General features: G+C 42.0%; 1 protein-coding gene across 2 annotated transcripts in view; it reads right to left on the bottom strand.

The window, feature by feature from the left end:
* PRPS2 (phosphoribosyl pyrophosphate synthetase 2) overlaps positions 1–15,516 on the bottom strand; it is a 33,858-nt gene that overhangs the window by 10,242 nt on the left and 8,100 nt on the right. For both annotated transcript variants that reach the window (XM_005592966.4, XM_045384522.2), the window contains exons 3-4: positions 5,278–5,376; positions 4,444–4,568 (exon numbers count right to left, since the gene is read on the bottom strand). In XM_005592966.4, coding sequence (XP_005593023.2) covers positions 4,444–4,568; positions 5,278–5,376 — 224 coding nt within the window. The remainder of the gene's footprint in view (positions 1–4,443; positions 4,569–5,277; positions 5,377–15,516) is intronic.

Genomic DNA, 15,516 nt, shown 5'->3' with positions numbered 1-15,516 from the left:
CCTTCAAAGCTTTTTCTAAAGCAACAAACTCCAATTGGTCAGACAGAAATGTACAGTATTTTCCTTTGCTAAATGTGACTTTTTGCAACAAGAAAAGAAGCCACAGATAATGTCAACCGCATGTGTCATGTATTACCTGCAAGGCTGTTCTGAGGAGACTGTCAGTTGGGGGCTAGAACATGAGGATGACAATGATGTGTTGTGGAAACACTTGGAAAAGAGAAAGGAGGTGACAAAAAATCTGAAACGTATGTCCCTAAAAAGCTTGATTTTCCTGACAGAGGGAGCAGGGGTGGTTGAGTGCATATTGCTTGAAAGGAGGTCTGAACAAAACAAAACAGCATCTGAACCCCAGCCATTTACTCTGTTTACTTTATTCTGCATTTTTTAAAAGTAGGAGTTGGCAAATAGCTATCTATTTGAAATGGGGAAGTCTGTATATGATGAAAGATGCCATTTCAAATCAACAGAGGTGGATTATTTAATAAATAGTTTTGGAAAAACTAGACAGTAGGGTGGGGGGGGGGCTGGATTCTTATTTCATTCTTTATTCCAAAATAAATTTCAGATGGAAGTAAACTTGGGACATTAAAAAAGAAAAAAATATACAAAATCATGGGAGAAGACAAATTTTAAGAGAAGGATGACTCCTACATAAACTCAGAAGCCATAATGCGAAGAAAAAATAAACATGACTACATAAGAAGGTTTTTAAAGTCCTGCAGAGAATAAAAGTACAAAAAAGGAGAAGAAATGAAAAAACTTGGAGAAATATTTGCAACACACATGAGAAACAGCTGTGATCTCTTGTCTATGCAGAACTATAGACAATCCACAAGAAAGGTCCCAGCCAAGAGAACAATAGGCAAAAGATCTGAATAGAGACCCCTTTCATGGCAAATCAACATGCCCTGGTAAGGGCACTACCCTCACCCACAGCAACCTGAGCTCACAGGAAGAGGAGGCCATAGATCACCTACCTGATCTGGAAGTAAACTGCCTGATAACCCACTGTGTGAGCAAGGTTGTGTAGAAAGTCACCGGCATCCATTCCTGATGGAACGTCGACTGGTATATCTCTTGGAAAAGACCATATTTTGGCACTGCCCATCAAACCTAAAATGGCTCATGCCTTTTGACTCGGCAATTCCACTTCTAGGAATGTATCCTACTTGCACATGTGTACAACATGTCAAAGCAACGATATTGCTTCAGAACTGCATTTAAGAGTGCAAACAACGGCACCTACAAATGGGTAAGAGGGGGCCTGACTCATAGGAGCTGTGGTACAAGCACACAAGGGAATATTGCACAGCTGTACAACACAGCTATGGAATCATTGTTAAGATACAGCAAGTGAGTTTTTTAGAAAAGCACAATGAAGAACTGTGTACATCACATTGCCATTTGTGTGAAATAAATAGGCAGATATATGCTTAAATAACACAATTCTGACACTGGAAATAACAGTGGCATTTAAAGAACGGGGATGGGACTGTACTGTCTGAATTTCTGCTAAGAGCATGTATTATATTCTTACACTATGTATATAAAAACAAGGTTGGGGGAGGAAAGAAAGATGGTCAAACAAATTTGTGGAATCTACTATTCTTTGGGCTGAGTAGCTGCCAAAATAATATTTTCTGGTTTACAAAGATATCTGCCAGACAGAAAGGCCATGTCCTATACTACCAATTGATATACAAAGCCTCCAAAAGATAACCCCAGAAAGATAGAAAGTAGATTCCTGGCTGCCAGGAATAAGGTTGGGGGAAGTAAATGAAGAGTGACTGCTAATGGGTATAGGGTTTCTTTTTGGGGTGATAAAAATGTTCTGGAATTAGACAGTGACTGTTGCACAGATCTTTGAATATGCAAAACACTGCTGAACTGGACACTTTAAATGGGTAAATTGTACATATTTGGAGTTTTTTGTTTTTTTCTTTTTCTTTTTTGAAATGAACTCTCGCCCTGTCACCCAGGCTGGAGTGCAGTGGCATGATCTCAGCTCACTGCAACCTCCACCTCCCAGGTTCAAGTGATTCTCCTGCCTCAGCCTCCTGAATAGCTGGAATTACAGGCGTGCACCACCAAGCCCAGCTAATTTTTGCATTTTCAGCAGAGACGGGGTTTCACCCTGTTGGCCAGGATGGTCTTGAACTCCTGACCTCAAGTGATCCACCTGCCTTGGCCTCCCAAAGTGCTGGGGTTACAGGTGTGAGTCACCACGTCCGGCCAATTGTACGTATTTGAATTACACTGTAACAAAGCTGTTATTATAACCCAGTTACATCTGAGGCTAGCTCCTGTACCCCTTTGGCTGGCTTCTTTGCCTCTAACCTTCTATCAGGCCAGTGCATTTGCCTCATTGAACGCAGATTCCATGTGACTTGCAGAACTTTCCAAGTCAACTGCAAGTAGATACGACTCCAAAATGTTGCTCACAATCTTTTGCAGAGGACACTCAGCGTAATTCAACCTTGATTCTTGGCCAAGGGCAATTTTGTGAACATTACACACCGTACAGTAATAGGCTAAGTGACACAGCGCTGCTCTCCACCCCATGACTGCCCATCTAGGGTCTTTGCAAGTTAACTTTCTGCTCCCGTTTCTTATATATTTGTGTCTCCTTCCTGGCCACAGCCACTTCCTGCTGCTGACAGAGGCTGATCTCCAGCTGTATGGTCTGTTCCTTCTCTTCTGTGCTGGGAACCCAAGCAGCGGTTGGAAGGCAGCTTTGAGCAGAATGAACAAGGCTCTTCTAAGAATCAGGGCCTGTGTTTCCCTGCAAGAGTGTTAAGACAACTTTCTGGGCTACTTCTAAGCTTTTGCGTTTGATCCTAGGTCCTCAGCTGGGTTGCAGGCAGATGAGGGTGCCGAATGAGGGACAGGCTTTTGATGTCAGACATGCCGAAGGCTGATCACTTGTCACTTTCATCACACCTCTATTAGTGCACATTTAGAGCTTCCTTGCTTCCTCACTGGACTGGGGGGTGGGTAGAAGTCTCTCCTACCTCTCCCTTATAGAGGTCTCTACCTACACAATAAAACTCCCCTCCCAGCCTTTTTTCTTCCCAGACAGCATCTGCAAAGCTCTACAAGGTCATTGGGTCACCAAGCCTCAGTTTGCAGCATTCTCTTATTGTGCTCATCCTTGATTGTGAACACCCTGTACCCTGATTGCTTGTTAACACCTGGAGTATCTCTGCCAAGCCCTTGAGATGGTACCACGTTCAGTACCACGTTCTCACACCACTAGGTGCGTCATCACTGCCATACTCTTACTACCAGGTTGTTAACTCTCCTTCACCTCAGTTTCCTTTTAAACTTACTTATTTGATAGTCCAGTAATTGTTCTCTTATCCCCAAGTATTGGCTGCCTGCTGCCCTGTTGTCTGCACGTGCTGGGTGTCCGTGGACTGTGTTCTCTTGGTTTTCTAACTTTGGATCAAGCATCGGGTCAGGTTGAGCAGGGAGCACTCACCGAGCAGCTAGGATTGTGAAATTCTCCCTCTGCAGGGGCTCTGCAGCCTGGAGCACATTTCCGTGTGTATTCCACTCCACATCTGAATGTGGCACAGGCTCACAGGCTCGTGGTTTGACTTCTCATAGGTGACTATTTCCTCCCCTAATCCAAAGGCCGAGGTAAAGACGGGCTTTCCCCTGGCTTTTGGCTAGAAATCTGGCTTTCAGCCCTCTTCTCTTCTTCTTCTTCTTTTTTTTTTTTTTTTTTTAGAGTCAGGGTCTCACTCTGTTACCCAGGCTGGAGTGCAGTGGTGTGATCATAGCTCACTGCAGCCTGGAGCACCTGGGCTCGAGTGATTCTCCCGCCTCGGCCTTCCAAGGTGCTAGGATTACAGGCATACATCACCGTGCCTGGCTTTAGCTCCCTTCTTTATGGGGGTTTCCACGTGAGCATTAAAACCCAAGCCACCAGACTCTTCCTGGATCTGATGCCCATCCCCCAAGCCACCTGGCCATGGCTTTCAGCCTCTGCTTTATTTCTTGGTCTCAGATATTTCCCTTTCTTGGTATTCTATGTACAGAGATTTCTTTTAAAAAAATTTGTTCTATTTTGGCTACCATGTCCAAGTGCTGTTAATTAAAAGACTTATTTTCCAATTAGGCTCATTACTTTTATAATCAGAAAACAATAACTTAAAAAAACCTCAAACACATCTACCCTTTGCTGAAAACAAAGAAACCAACATATACCTATTGTGTATGTGTGTCTCTGTGTATATTTTCTTCTTTCCTGAATGATGAAATATTAACAAAGATGATGGGTTTCTGCTCTGAAAGTGAAGCCTGTGGTCTACCTACTTGCTCATTAGCAAAATAAAGTTTTAAGTAATTTACAGCATGCTTCCTTATCTAATACATGGCAAAAGGAAAAACCAATCAGCAGATGGAGAAATCTGCAAGGTGTAGCCTGCATGATACCTTTTGGCTCCCCCTGCGTCAGGTGAAACAATGATACAGTTCTTCCACTCGGCAATGTTTTCCCGAATCCACTGCAGGACTGCGGGCTCCGCATACAAATTATCCACAGGAATATCAAAGAATCCCTAAAGGGAGAAGTGAGTGTCATGTTGCAGGGTTTTGTTTTGTTTTGTTTTTTCCTTTTTTTTTTTAAAACAATAATTGCTTTCATTAAATAACATTTGCATTTTTTGTTCAAAAGAAGCTTTTGTAATAGACGCCCTTTTGTTAATTTTAAACAGAATTAAATCAAAAGACGGATATGTTATAGGGGCATATTTCAGTCCAATCTGTCTTTTGGGACATATTCTATTGTCTTACGATGGCCTGTATTCTGAGGAATAGAATATGGCTATGCAGGACAGTGAGGGAAAAGGTTTGTTGTCTCTTAGGTATTTATTATAAATCAAATACTTCACGTTCATTATATAACACAAAGTGGCACAGTATAATTTGGCCTGTTTTAGAGACAAAGAACATAAGTTATGAAGAAGTTAAAAAATGTATATTATGATATTATGACTCCGCCATTCTAATTATTTTCCATAAGCTGAGATGGAACTACATAGAGTTTACTACCAAAAAGCCATCCCCACTCCTCCAAAAGTGATTGGGGGGCAAGGTGCTGATAGAGACTGGAAGTATTAAAATCAAATTATATTTCCAAGTTTAGTAAAGACAAAAATCCAAGAGAGTAGCCATATATAAACTCAAACACAAGTAATGTTACCTCTTCTAAGATTATTTAATTTAACAGACTTGATTTAACCATTTGCAAAAGGAAAACACGGATACCTGTATCTGAGAGGCATGCAGGTCCATGGTGATGATGTGATCCGCCCCGGCCACCGACAGCATATTGGCCACAAGTTTTGCAGAAATTGGGGCACGACTCTAAAAATAAGAACATTAATTTTATAACAGGAAAAGATGGATACTGTTAGATTCCTCCCATTAGGACGTACATGAGAAAGATAAATCATAGATGCAATCAACGAAGAATCAAAAAGAAAATTATACATGTTGTAACAGCAAAAGATATATTCGTTCCATCTTATTCAGCAAACATTTACTATTTACATATACCACTGCAAAACTAAGTGCTTGACGCTGGGTATAGAGAACAAGTATAAAAGAAGCAAACAGTTCAACACATGTACATGTAATGTCACAATATGTATAACTGAAATCATGATAAGTGTGTAGAAATAAAAGGTACCGAGAGAGTGAGATGATAGTAGTAGGAAGGACATAAAGTTTAAACAAGATCATTATTAGCGGTCCCTCTGAGGAAATCGTTTCTAAGGCAAGTTTAGCAAAGGTTAGGAGAATAGTGTTCTAGAAGGACCGAGTGGCACATGTGAGATCATTGAGGCCAAGAGACCCTCACACAGCCAGAGGCTAAAGAAGTCCAGCTATTAAAGAGGAATTCATGTGCCAACAGTTGGATGCTAACACTATTACAATGGAAAAAGCAAGGTCAAAGAATGAATACTGTAAGGGGATTGATAATAGTTACTATTTAATTTCATACTTAGTGTCATTTACTGACATTACATTCTTTGTAAAATTACCTAACTTCTCTATAGCTTTGGTTTCCACATCACAAATTATGGACAATACAACTGCCCACATCGAAGAAATTCAAGCGATTATACAGACACATGATTAGACCTAGGTGGCGTTCAGCATTTTGTTGTAAACAACAGTATTTCTATATATCAGCCACAAAAAAGAAAAGCTTAAAAAAAGATTTCATTCAAATGATCTTTGTTACACACACACACACACACACACACAATACATTCATGTAAAAACACATGCAGGAAGGAATTACATAAAAAATGTTAACAGATTATTTGTGTTTTCCCGAATATAGCACTTTTTAAAAAGAAATATATATTTTATCATTAAAAATAGGTATATATGGGGTACGGTGGCTCACGCCTGTAATCCCAGCACTTTGGGAGGCCGAGGCAGGTGGGTCACAAGGTCAGAAGATCCAGACCATCCTGGCCAACACGGTGAAACCCCGTCTCCACTAAAAACACAAAAAATTAGCCAGGTGTGGTGATGCATGCCTGTAGTCCCAGCTACTTGGGAGGCTGAGGCAGGAGAATCACTTGAACCTGGGAGGCAGAGGTTGCAGTGACCGAGATTGCGCCACTGCACTCCAGGCTGGGCGACAAAGTGAGACTCCGTCTCAAAAAAAAAAAAAGTATATAAGTATGTTCAAAACACAAAGAAAAGAATAAGAGGAAAACACTCTAAAAAGTTAACAGATGTTTCTAGAACGTGAGATTATAGGAAAATATATTTTTCTTGTTTTTTATTTTTTCAATCTTCTCCACTAATTAGAGATCATAACTCACGTTTTCATCATTTAACTCCCCTGTACTACATTCCACGTTGCCTTTGGGATAAAATCGAATTTTCTCAGCTTTATTCTCTCGAGTTCTCCGGCTAGTCTGGCTGCAGCCTCCTAGGAACAGCTCCTTTCCTACACCTCTGCTTCAGGAAGCCTCCCTGAAGTCGGCCTTGGGATTGCTCTTCCTCCTCTAGAAAACACTTGAAGTCTGGCCATTATATCCACATGCCTGCCTTGTCCCTATTCCACTGCCTCTGCCGAGCCAATGTGTTTGATCCTCCAGGTCTGGTTCAAATCTCCCAATTTTAAGGCAGAACTCCAGGAATCATCTCTCCTTTCTAAGGGGGCACAGAATTGGTAAGCATTTGGCCCTACCATTTGGGACTGCCTTGTGATACCTGCTGAAAGATAGATGTTCCGATATATTATATGTACAAATGTCATAGTTCACAATTAGAATACATCCCTCAAGGGCAAACAATCGGTTTTGGAGATTTTCACATCATCCGCAGAACACAGTTCCACACTCTGCATTTGATAGTTCTTCAATAAATATTTACTAACAGATTAACACTAAATGTCCAAGGCTTACTCATTAGCCTCACTAATTATGAGAATTATTTAGTGTAACAAAGTTCCAGGACAATAAAAAAAGCAAATCAGTTGCTACAACTGCTTTGTAATAGAGCCTGATTTGCAACGCTAATCAATTTTGTGCTTTTCCTACAATTGTCGAATCAGTTACTACGGGTTGAATGGTCCCCTCTAAAATTCAGGTGTTGCCAATGTGATAGGATTAAGAGGTGGGGCCTTTAAAAGGTGATTCGGCCCTGAGGGCTGCTCCCTTGAGAGCGGGATTAAGGTCCTTCTAAGGGAGGCTTCAGGCAGCATTTTGCAAACTTGCCCTTCCGTCTTCTGTCATGTAAGGACACAGCATTCTTCCCTCTGGAGGATGCAGCCCGTAACAGACACCAAATGCCGGTGCTTGGTCTTGGTCTTCCAGTCTCCAGGACTATGAGAAAATACATTTTTGTCCTTTTTCCCCCCCTCCCACGACACACGTTCGAAGAATATTTCTTTCTTTTTTTTTTTTTTTGAGACGGAGTTTCACTCTTCTCGCCCAGGCTGGAGTGCAATGGCATGATCTCAGCTCACTGCAACCTCCACCTCCCAGGTTCAAGCAATTCTCCCGCCTCAGCCTCCCGAGTGGCTGGGATTACAGGCATGCGCCACCACGCCCGGCTAATTTTGTACTTTTAGTACAGATGGGGTTTCTCCACATTGGTCAGGCTGGTCTCCAACTCCCGACCTCAGGTGATCCGCCCGCCTCGGCCTCCCAAAGTGCTGAGATTACAGGCGTGAGCCACCACGCCCGGCACCAAAGAATATTTCTGTTCTTTATAAATTACCCAGTGCGTGGTATTTTGTTACAGCAGCACAGACTAAGGCGCCAGCAAAAAGAATCCTCCCTTCTCATCTCTCCTCAGTGGCATCCAGTGTTTCTTAACTTCTGGGATCCAAACCACAGGGTAATTTCTAAATTCACACTTTCTGATTTTCTTCTTCACACCTTGTTTACAAGTTTGGTTTTTGTTCTGTGTCTCAGAGTTCGGCTCATACCCAACTGAATCTTGCAGGAAAAATGATTTACTAGTTAACTGACTTGCTAGCCTATACAAAGAAAAGTACAGCATTGAAACAAAGGTAGAGTCAAGGTACAGTAGCCAAAAGTAAAACACTCAGCTCCCCTAGTGAAAAATGCATAAAAGTCAAATGTTTTGCAAGTCAGCCCAATCATGACAGAGTCCCAGGCTATTCCAGATGTTATTCAATGCATCAAATATCGCCTTTCGAAAAGTGTAAATTTGACGGGCTTTTAAAAAAATTACAAGACTGTAGAAATTCACATCAGGAAAAACTGTTCTCAATTTCTCTGGTACAAAAAAGGAAACAAAAGAAAATTTTATTGAAAAGAGAACATGATCTTGAAAATGATTTTGAAAAAAGAAATCCCCAAACTACAAGTCCTTTACCCGCCTCAGAAGTCATTATTCCCAGCCTTGCCCACAATCTACTATTTTTTTTTTCCTTTTGAGATGGAGTCTTGCTCTGTCACCCAGGCTGGAGTGCAGTGGTGAGATCTCAGCTCACTGCACTACAACCTCTGCCTCCTGGGTTCAAGCAATTCTCCTGCCCCAGCCTCCTGAGTAGCTGGGATTACAGGTACATGCCACCATGCCTGGCTAATTTTTGCATTTTTAGTAGAAATGGGGTTTCACCATGTTGACCAGGCTGTTCTCGAACTCCTGACCTCAGGTGATCTGCCCACCTCGGCCTCCCAAAGTGCTCGGATTACAGGTGTGAGCCACCATGCCCAGCCCAACCTCCTGTTTTTACCAGGGAAGGGAACCAGCAGTTATTGAGTGTGTTCTATAGCAGGGACCGGCAAATTAGAATCCATGGGCCAAACTTAGCCCACAGCCTGTTTTTGCATAACCAGTGAGTTAAGAATGGTTTTTACGTCTTTAAATGGTTGAAAAACAATCAAAAGCAGAACAATATTTTGTGACATCTGAAGATTATATGAGGTTCAGATTTCAGTGCACATAAAGTTTTACTGGAACACAGCCATACCCATTCATGTACACATTGACTAACGGCTGCTTTCACACTAAAATGGCAGAGTGGAGCTGCTGCAATAGACCCAGTGGCCCACTGACATTGACATCCAAAATGGCATCCAAAATGACATTCAGCTCTTTTCAGAAAAAGCCTGCCCACTCATGTATTATGATATGGTAGGTACTTCATAAATAGTAGCTAGTGCTGTACTTAATTTACAGATAAGGAAACTAAAGATACAGACAGTTTAAGTAACTTTTACAAAGGACAAACTGAGTAAATAATGGTGCTGGAATTCAAATCTGAGCCTACTTGATTCTCAATGCCAGAGCTCAGACCACTTGGCACCATGTCTTTTACAATTAATATTACATCATCATCATTTTTCTATGTTAATATTATATTGTATGGATGTGTCCTAATTTATGAAACCATTCCTTCGCCATCAGAATCTGTCCCTGGTGTCTTGTACATGCAAAGAAAACCCCAAATAAAATGTTACGTATGTGCAGGGCTTGCTTAAAAAGCAGCAACAAGGTTTACAGAAAAAAACAAAACCAGCTTTGAATCTGGTTAAGAGCTTCTAGATTTTTTTTTTCTGGGCTTCTTTGCAAGGAATTCCAAGTAGAGCAATTACACAGAATTTCATTGTCATTAGACGTCATAGGTAATACAGTCCTAAGGGAAGGAAAAAGCACAACAGAAAGTCTCGGAGGGCTGCCCAGAGCTCCTCCTGTGGCTGCGCAGGAGAATTTTCTTTCTGGGATGAGAGATCAAGTGTAGCCACAGCTTCTCATCACAATCTAACACCACATGGCTTTATGCCTTCCTAAATGAAGCAAAAAGGTAGAAGTGCATTTCCCCTACTCCTCACCCCCACCCCAATCATGCTTGGTCTCCTCATCATTAACCTGTACCGGTAAACAGTAGCACTTGTCTAAGAGATTCTAAGAGATGAAGTATGCTAACAGGCTGCGGCCATCTCTCTTAGGTGCTTACTAAATACCTGTTCCCCTCACCGAAGTACAGTTTCTCAGTACAAAGCCAAGCCATGTGATCCAAGGTAAGGAAGGAATAGTTGGGAAGAGTATTATCAGTCATTTAAAAAATGCAAAGGTGGGCCAGGCGCGGTGGCTCACACCTGTAATACCAGCACTTTGGGAGGCCGAGGTGTGCAGATCATTTGAAGTCAGGAGTTTGAGACCAGCCTGGCCAACATAGCGAAACCCCATTTCTACTAAAAATACTAAAATTAGCCAGGTGTGGTGGCGCATGCCTATAATCCTAGTTACTTGGGAGGCTGAGGCAGGAGAATTGCTTGAACCCTGGAGGCAGAGGTTGCAGTGAGCCAAGACTGTGCCACTGTACTCCAGCATGAGTGACAGAGCGAGATTCCATTTCAAAAAAATAAAGCAAAGGCATACCTCAAATAATAGATAAAATTAAGAATTAAGAATTCCTCTTTCAGAAGTTTGGGGAGAGAACAAAATTGTCTCCTCACTACAATATGAGTCACACTGACTACACAGACACGTAAGAAATAATGGTGTCAGGACAGCTTATGTGTCTTGGCCACCTCCAAGGTCAGTCCAGAGGCTATAGAGAGGGTGGCCCTATGTCACTTGCCCAGGACAGTCTAGGCAGACACCTGTTTCCCAGCACAGTTATCCATAGAGCTCCCTTTCAATCTTGAAAGCATCCTGGCCTAGATGATAAATGATATGTACTAGCTCAAAGCCCAAAGTGTCCTTAAACTATTTGTCTCTTAACACATCAGTGACTTCCTTTAAGACCTCCTGGAGTGAGCCGAATGGTGGCCCCCAAAATATCAGAGCCCAATCCCTGGAACCTGTAAATGTTACCTTTATTTGGAAAGAGGGTTTTTGCAGATGTGATGACATTGAGGATCCTGAGATGGCGAGATTATCCTGGATTATTCAGGTGAGCCCTAGATGCTACCTCATGTATCCTTTAAAGAGAGATGCCAGGTGTGGTGGTCATGCTTTTAATCCTAACACTTTGGAAGGTCAAGGCAGGAGGATCTCTTGAGCCCAGGAATTCGAGACCAGCCTGGGCAACATAGTGAGACACGCCTTTACAAAAAGCAAAAAATATTAGCCAGGTGTGGTGGTGTGCACCTGTAGTCCCAGCTACTTGGGAGGCTGCGGTGGGAGGATCACTTGAGCCCAGAAGTTTGAGGCTGCAGTGAGCTAAGATTGTGCCACCGCACTTCAGCCTGGGTGACGAAGTGAGACTCTGTCTCTAAAAAGAAAATTGAAAAATGAGAGAGTGAGCGAGAGATCTGATGGAGACAAAAGACGAGGCCATGCGCAGATTCCAGCAGAGATTAGAGTGATGTGGCCTCAAGGCTGGCAGTCACCAGGAGCTGAAACAGGCAAGGAAGGAGGAGCCTCCCCTGAAGCCTCCAAAAGGAATATTCCTCTGCCAACACCTTGATGTTGGACTTCTGGCCTCTAGCACTTAAGAGAACATGTTTCTGTTGTTTTAAGTCACCCAGTTCGTGGTAATTTGTTATAACAGTGCTAGGAAACTAATACACCCCACTGTGATTACTTCTTTCCTAGCTGTGTTCTCTAACGAGAAACCACACGGCTTCCTAAGCCACTACACACACTGTCTCTCAAATGTTACCAGTGGCCCTGCTTAGGTGTGGTTGATGATGAAAGCCCCTCTCTTCCATCAGCAGTTAAGCTCAGAAAGTCATGGAATTGTCTGACTGGGATAAAAAATTAAAAGCAGCTACAATGTTATTACCAAGAAACACACTTACAGCAAAGTGATTAAAGAAAGGGTAGAAGAAAGAAAAGAAACATGTTTTCACAACGGGGCAAAATGGAAAACACATTTAACTGTCTAACATCGGGAAAACTGCTACTAGCTAGTTAGACAACACAGTTCCACAAAACGGTTAAAGCCGGCTAGGTGCGGGGCCTCATGCCTGTAATCCCAGCACTTTGGGAGGCTGAGGTGGGCAGATCACTTGAGGCCAGGAGTTCGAGACCAGCCTGGCCCACATGGTGAAACCCGTCTCTACTAAAAATACAAAAAATTAGCCAGGCGTCATGGTGCATGCTTCCCAGCTACTTGAGAGGCTGAGGCAGGAGAATCCTTAAACCTGGGAGGCAGAAGTTGCAGTGAGCCAAGACGGCGCCACTGCACTCCAGCCTGGGCAACAAGAGCGAAACTCCATCTCAAACAAAACAAAAAAACAACAGTTATAGCCACTGCAGTTCCAGAAATCCATAGGACTCTTCTTGTTAGCGGTGGCTGGGAGCACTACGCGCAACTAGGGGATGGAGGCTGGACTGCATCACACCTCCTACAATAGAAGGAGTGGTGAAAAAACAGTGCTAGTTTTTCCAACTCAAATAAGAAAACATTTTGAAAATACAACTTTGTAAAAAGAGGTCACCACAAATCAGATATGTGCTAACAAAATTGTAGAGCTTCCAATATTTTATCACTTAAAGAGGAACATGGGGTTACAAATCACCTAACAGTGGAGGAGGGCATGTATAATGATAAAAGGAGTAATTTTCTAAAGAAGTTACAATATATTCAATATCTTAGGGCCAAATACAAAATATGAAATCTATTGAGAGTGAAAGAGCTTGATTAAAAATACAGCTACAGGCTGGGTGGTGGCTCACGCCTGTAATCCCAGCACTTTGGGAGGCCAAGGCGGGCAGATCACTTGAGGTCAGGAGTTCAAGATTAGCCTGGCCAGCATGGTGAAACCCTGTCTCTACCAAAAATACAAAAATTAGTCAGGCGTGGTGGTGCACACCTGTAGTCCCAGCTACTCAGGAGGCTGAGGCAGGAGGATCGCTTGAGCCTGGGAGGCGGAGGTTGCAGTGAGCTGAGATTGTGCTACTGCACTTCAGCCTGGGCAACAGAGTGAGATTCCGTCTCAAAAACAAACAAACAAACAAACAACAAAAAACCAGCTACAATGTGAGAATTTACTAAACCACAAGGAAGGAAGAAATAATGGCAGAAGAAATAATGGCAGAAAACTAGCTCTTCTATGACATGGACAAGGAGAAAGATGCTAAACAATCCTGTGGAAACATACAGATGGGAAGAATAGCTAGGACAACAGATTATACCAATGGGACAAAATTAGAAAATTGAAACTTAACAGCTAAAAATACACACAAAACTCTAGAATCAAGTTTAAAATAAAAGGAGCTATATGAATAGCTAGTGGGAGGATACAGCTTCATAGCAGTGCATGTGACCTAAGGTTTTGGCTGCCCAAGGTCAAGTTTAGATCATAAACACACACACACACACACACACACACGCACACACACACACACAAAATCTATCAGTGGTCTAATACAGTGGTTGGCAAACTGTGGCCTATAGGCCAAATCCAGCTAGCCACCAGCCACCAGTCACTTGTTTTGGTACTGCTTGTGAGTTAATAATGGCTTTCACATGTTTACATGGTTGAAAAAAATTCAAAATAATATTTCAAGGCACGTGAAAATAATATGAAATTCACATTTCAGTGTCCATAAATAAAGTTTTATTGGAACACAACCATACCCATTCATTTACATATTGTCTATTGCTCTTTTTGAAGTACAACCAGAGTTGAGCAGTTGCAACAGAGACCATATAGCCATTTACAGATAAAAGATGTGGACCCTTCTAATTAGATTTTAGGTGAGAAATTAACTCATTGGCCATCTTCAAGACAGGGAATGGAAACCATGACTTGAGGAGGGCTGGGATTAAAATTCAGGGGGACTTTGGTATATGAATTCAAATTTATAAAGGGATTTTTTTCAAATATGAGGGGATCTTGTGTGCTACTTCAGAAATCTGTGTTGTTTCAGAAGTGAATTATGGAGATAAAAAGCAGCATATTGGGGAAAACTTCTCTTGCACTGAGTTACCAAATCAGAGAACAGCCGTGTGTCTTGCAAACTGGCAGGATTCTCTGAGCCCAGCTGAACATCTATCTATCCATAAATTATGGAACGTACAACAGCTGGGAATTGACCACTGTAGTAGGTCAAACAATATCCCCCTAAAACTCATGTCCACCCGCAACTTCAGCATGTGCCCTCATTTTGGAAATAGGGTCTCTGCAAATATAACCAATGTAAAGATGAAGTTGAGTTCATTCTGGATTAGGTTAGGCCTGAAATCCAATGACAGTGTCCTTATAAGAAACAGAGAAGAGACACAGGGAAGAGGCCAGGTGAAGAGAGAGGCAGAGACCAGAGTGATGTAGCCACAGCCAAGGAATGCAAGGAGACACCAGAAGTTAGAAGAAGTGAGGAAGCATCCTCCCTTACAGACTTCAGAGGGAGCGTGCCCCTGTCCATTCCTTGATTTCACACTTCTGGGCCTCTGAAACTGTGAGGGAAAAATGTCTGCTCTTTTAAGCCATGCAGTTTGCGTAATTTCTTATGACAGCCCTAGAAAACTAATACAATCTCCTTCAAAGTTCTTCTCAACCTCCGATTTCTCTGTTGCTCTCAAAGGCAAAGGCCAATCAAATTTTCTTCAATTTTTTTCTAAAGACTCACAGAGCCTCCTCTGACGCTAATGTTGTGGAAAACATAATTCAATGATACTATTTCTACTCTTTTTAAAAGGTTAAAAAGAGATCATGGGTTTTTTTTTTTAATTAAACTTTTTATTTTGGGGGAATTGTAGATTGACATGCAGTTGTATAAAACAACGCAGAGATCCTGTGAACCTTTTACCCAGTTCCCTGTGGTAACCTCTTGTAAAACTATAACACAGTATCACAGCCAGGACCCTGAAATTGATACAATCCAGTGATCTGATTCAGATATGCTCCAGTTTGACTTGTACTCTTATGCATGTGTGTGTGTGCATTTAGTTCTATCCACCACCACAAAGACATACAACAATTTCATTATAACAAGGACAATAATGGTATTTTAATACCTGCAAAAATATGCATTATCTGTTTATTTGAATATTAACGTCAGGGTAGGTTCAAAGCCAAACCTTCAACAAACGAAATGAGGAAGCAT

This window comes from Macaca fascicularis, chromosome X, assembly GCF_037993035.2.
Source record: "Macaca fascicularis isolate 582-1 chromosome X, T2T-MFA8v1.1".
Lineage (NCBI taxonomy): Eukaryota > Metazoa > Chordata > Mammalia > Primates > Cercopithecidae > Macaca > Macaca fascicularis.
The sequence above is the reverse complement of the archived record's forward strand: the minus strand, read 5'-3'. Positions and strand labels throughout refer to the sequence as shown.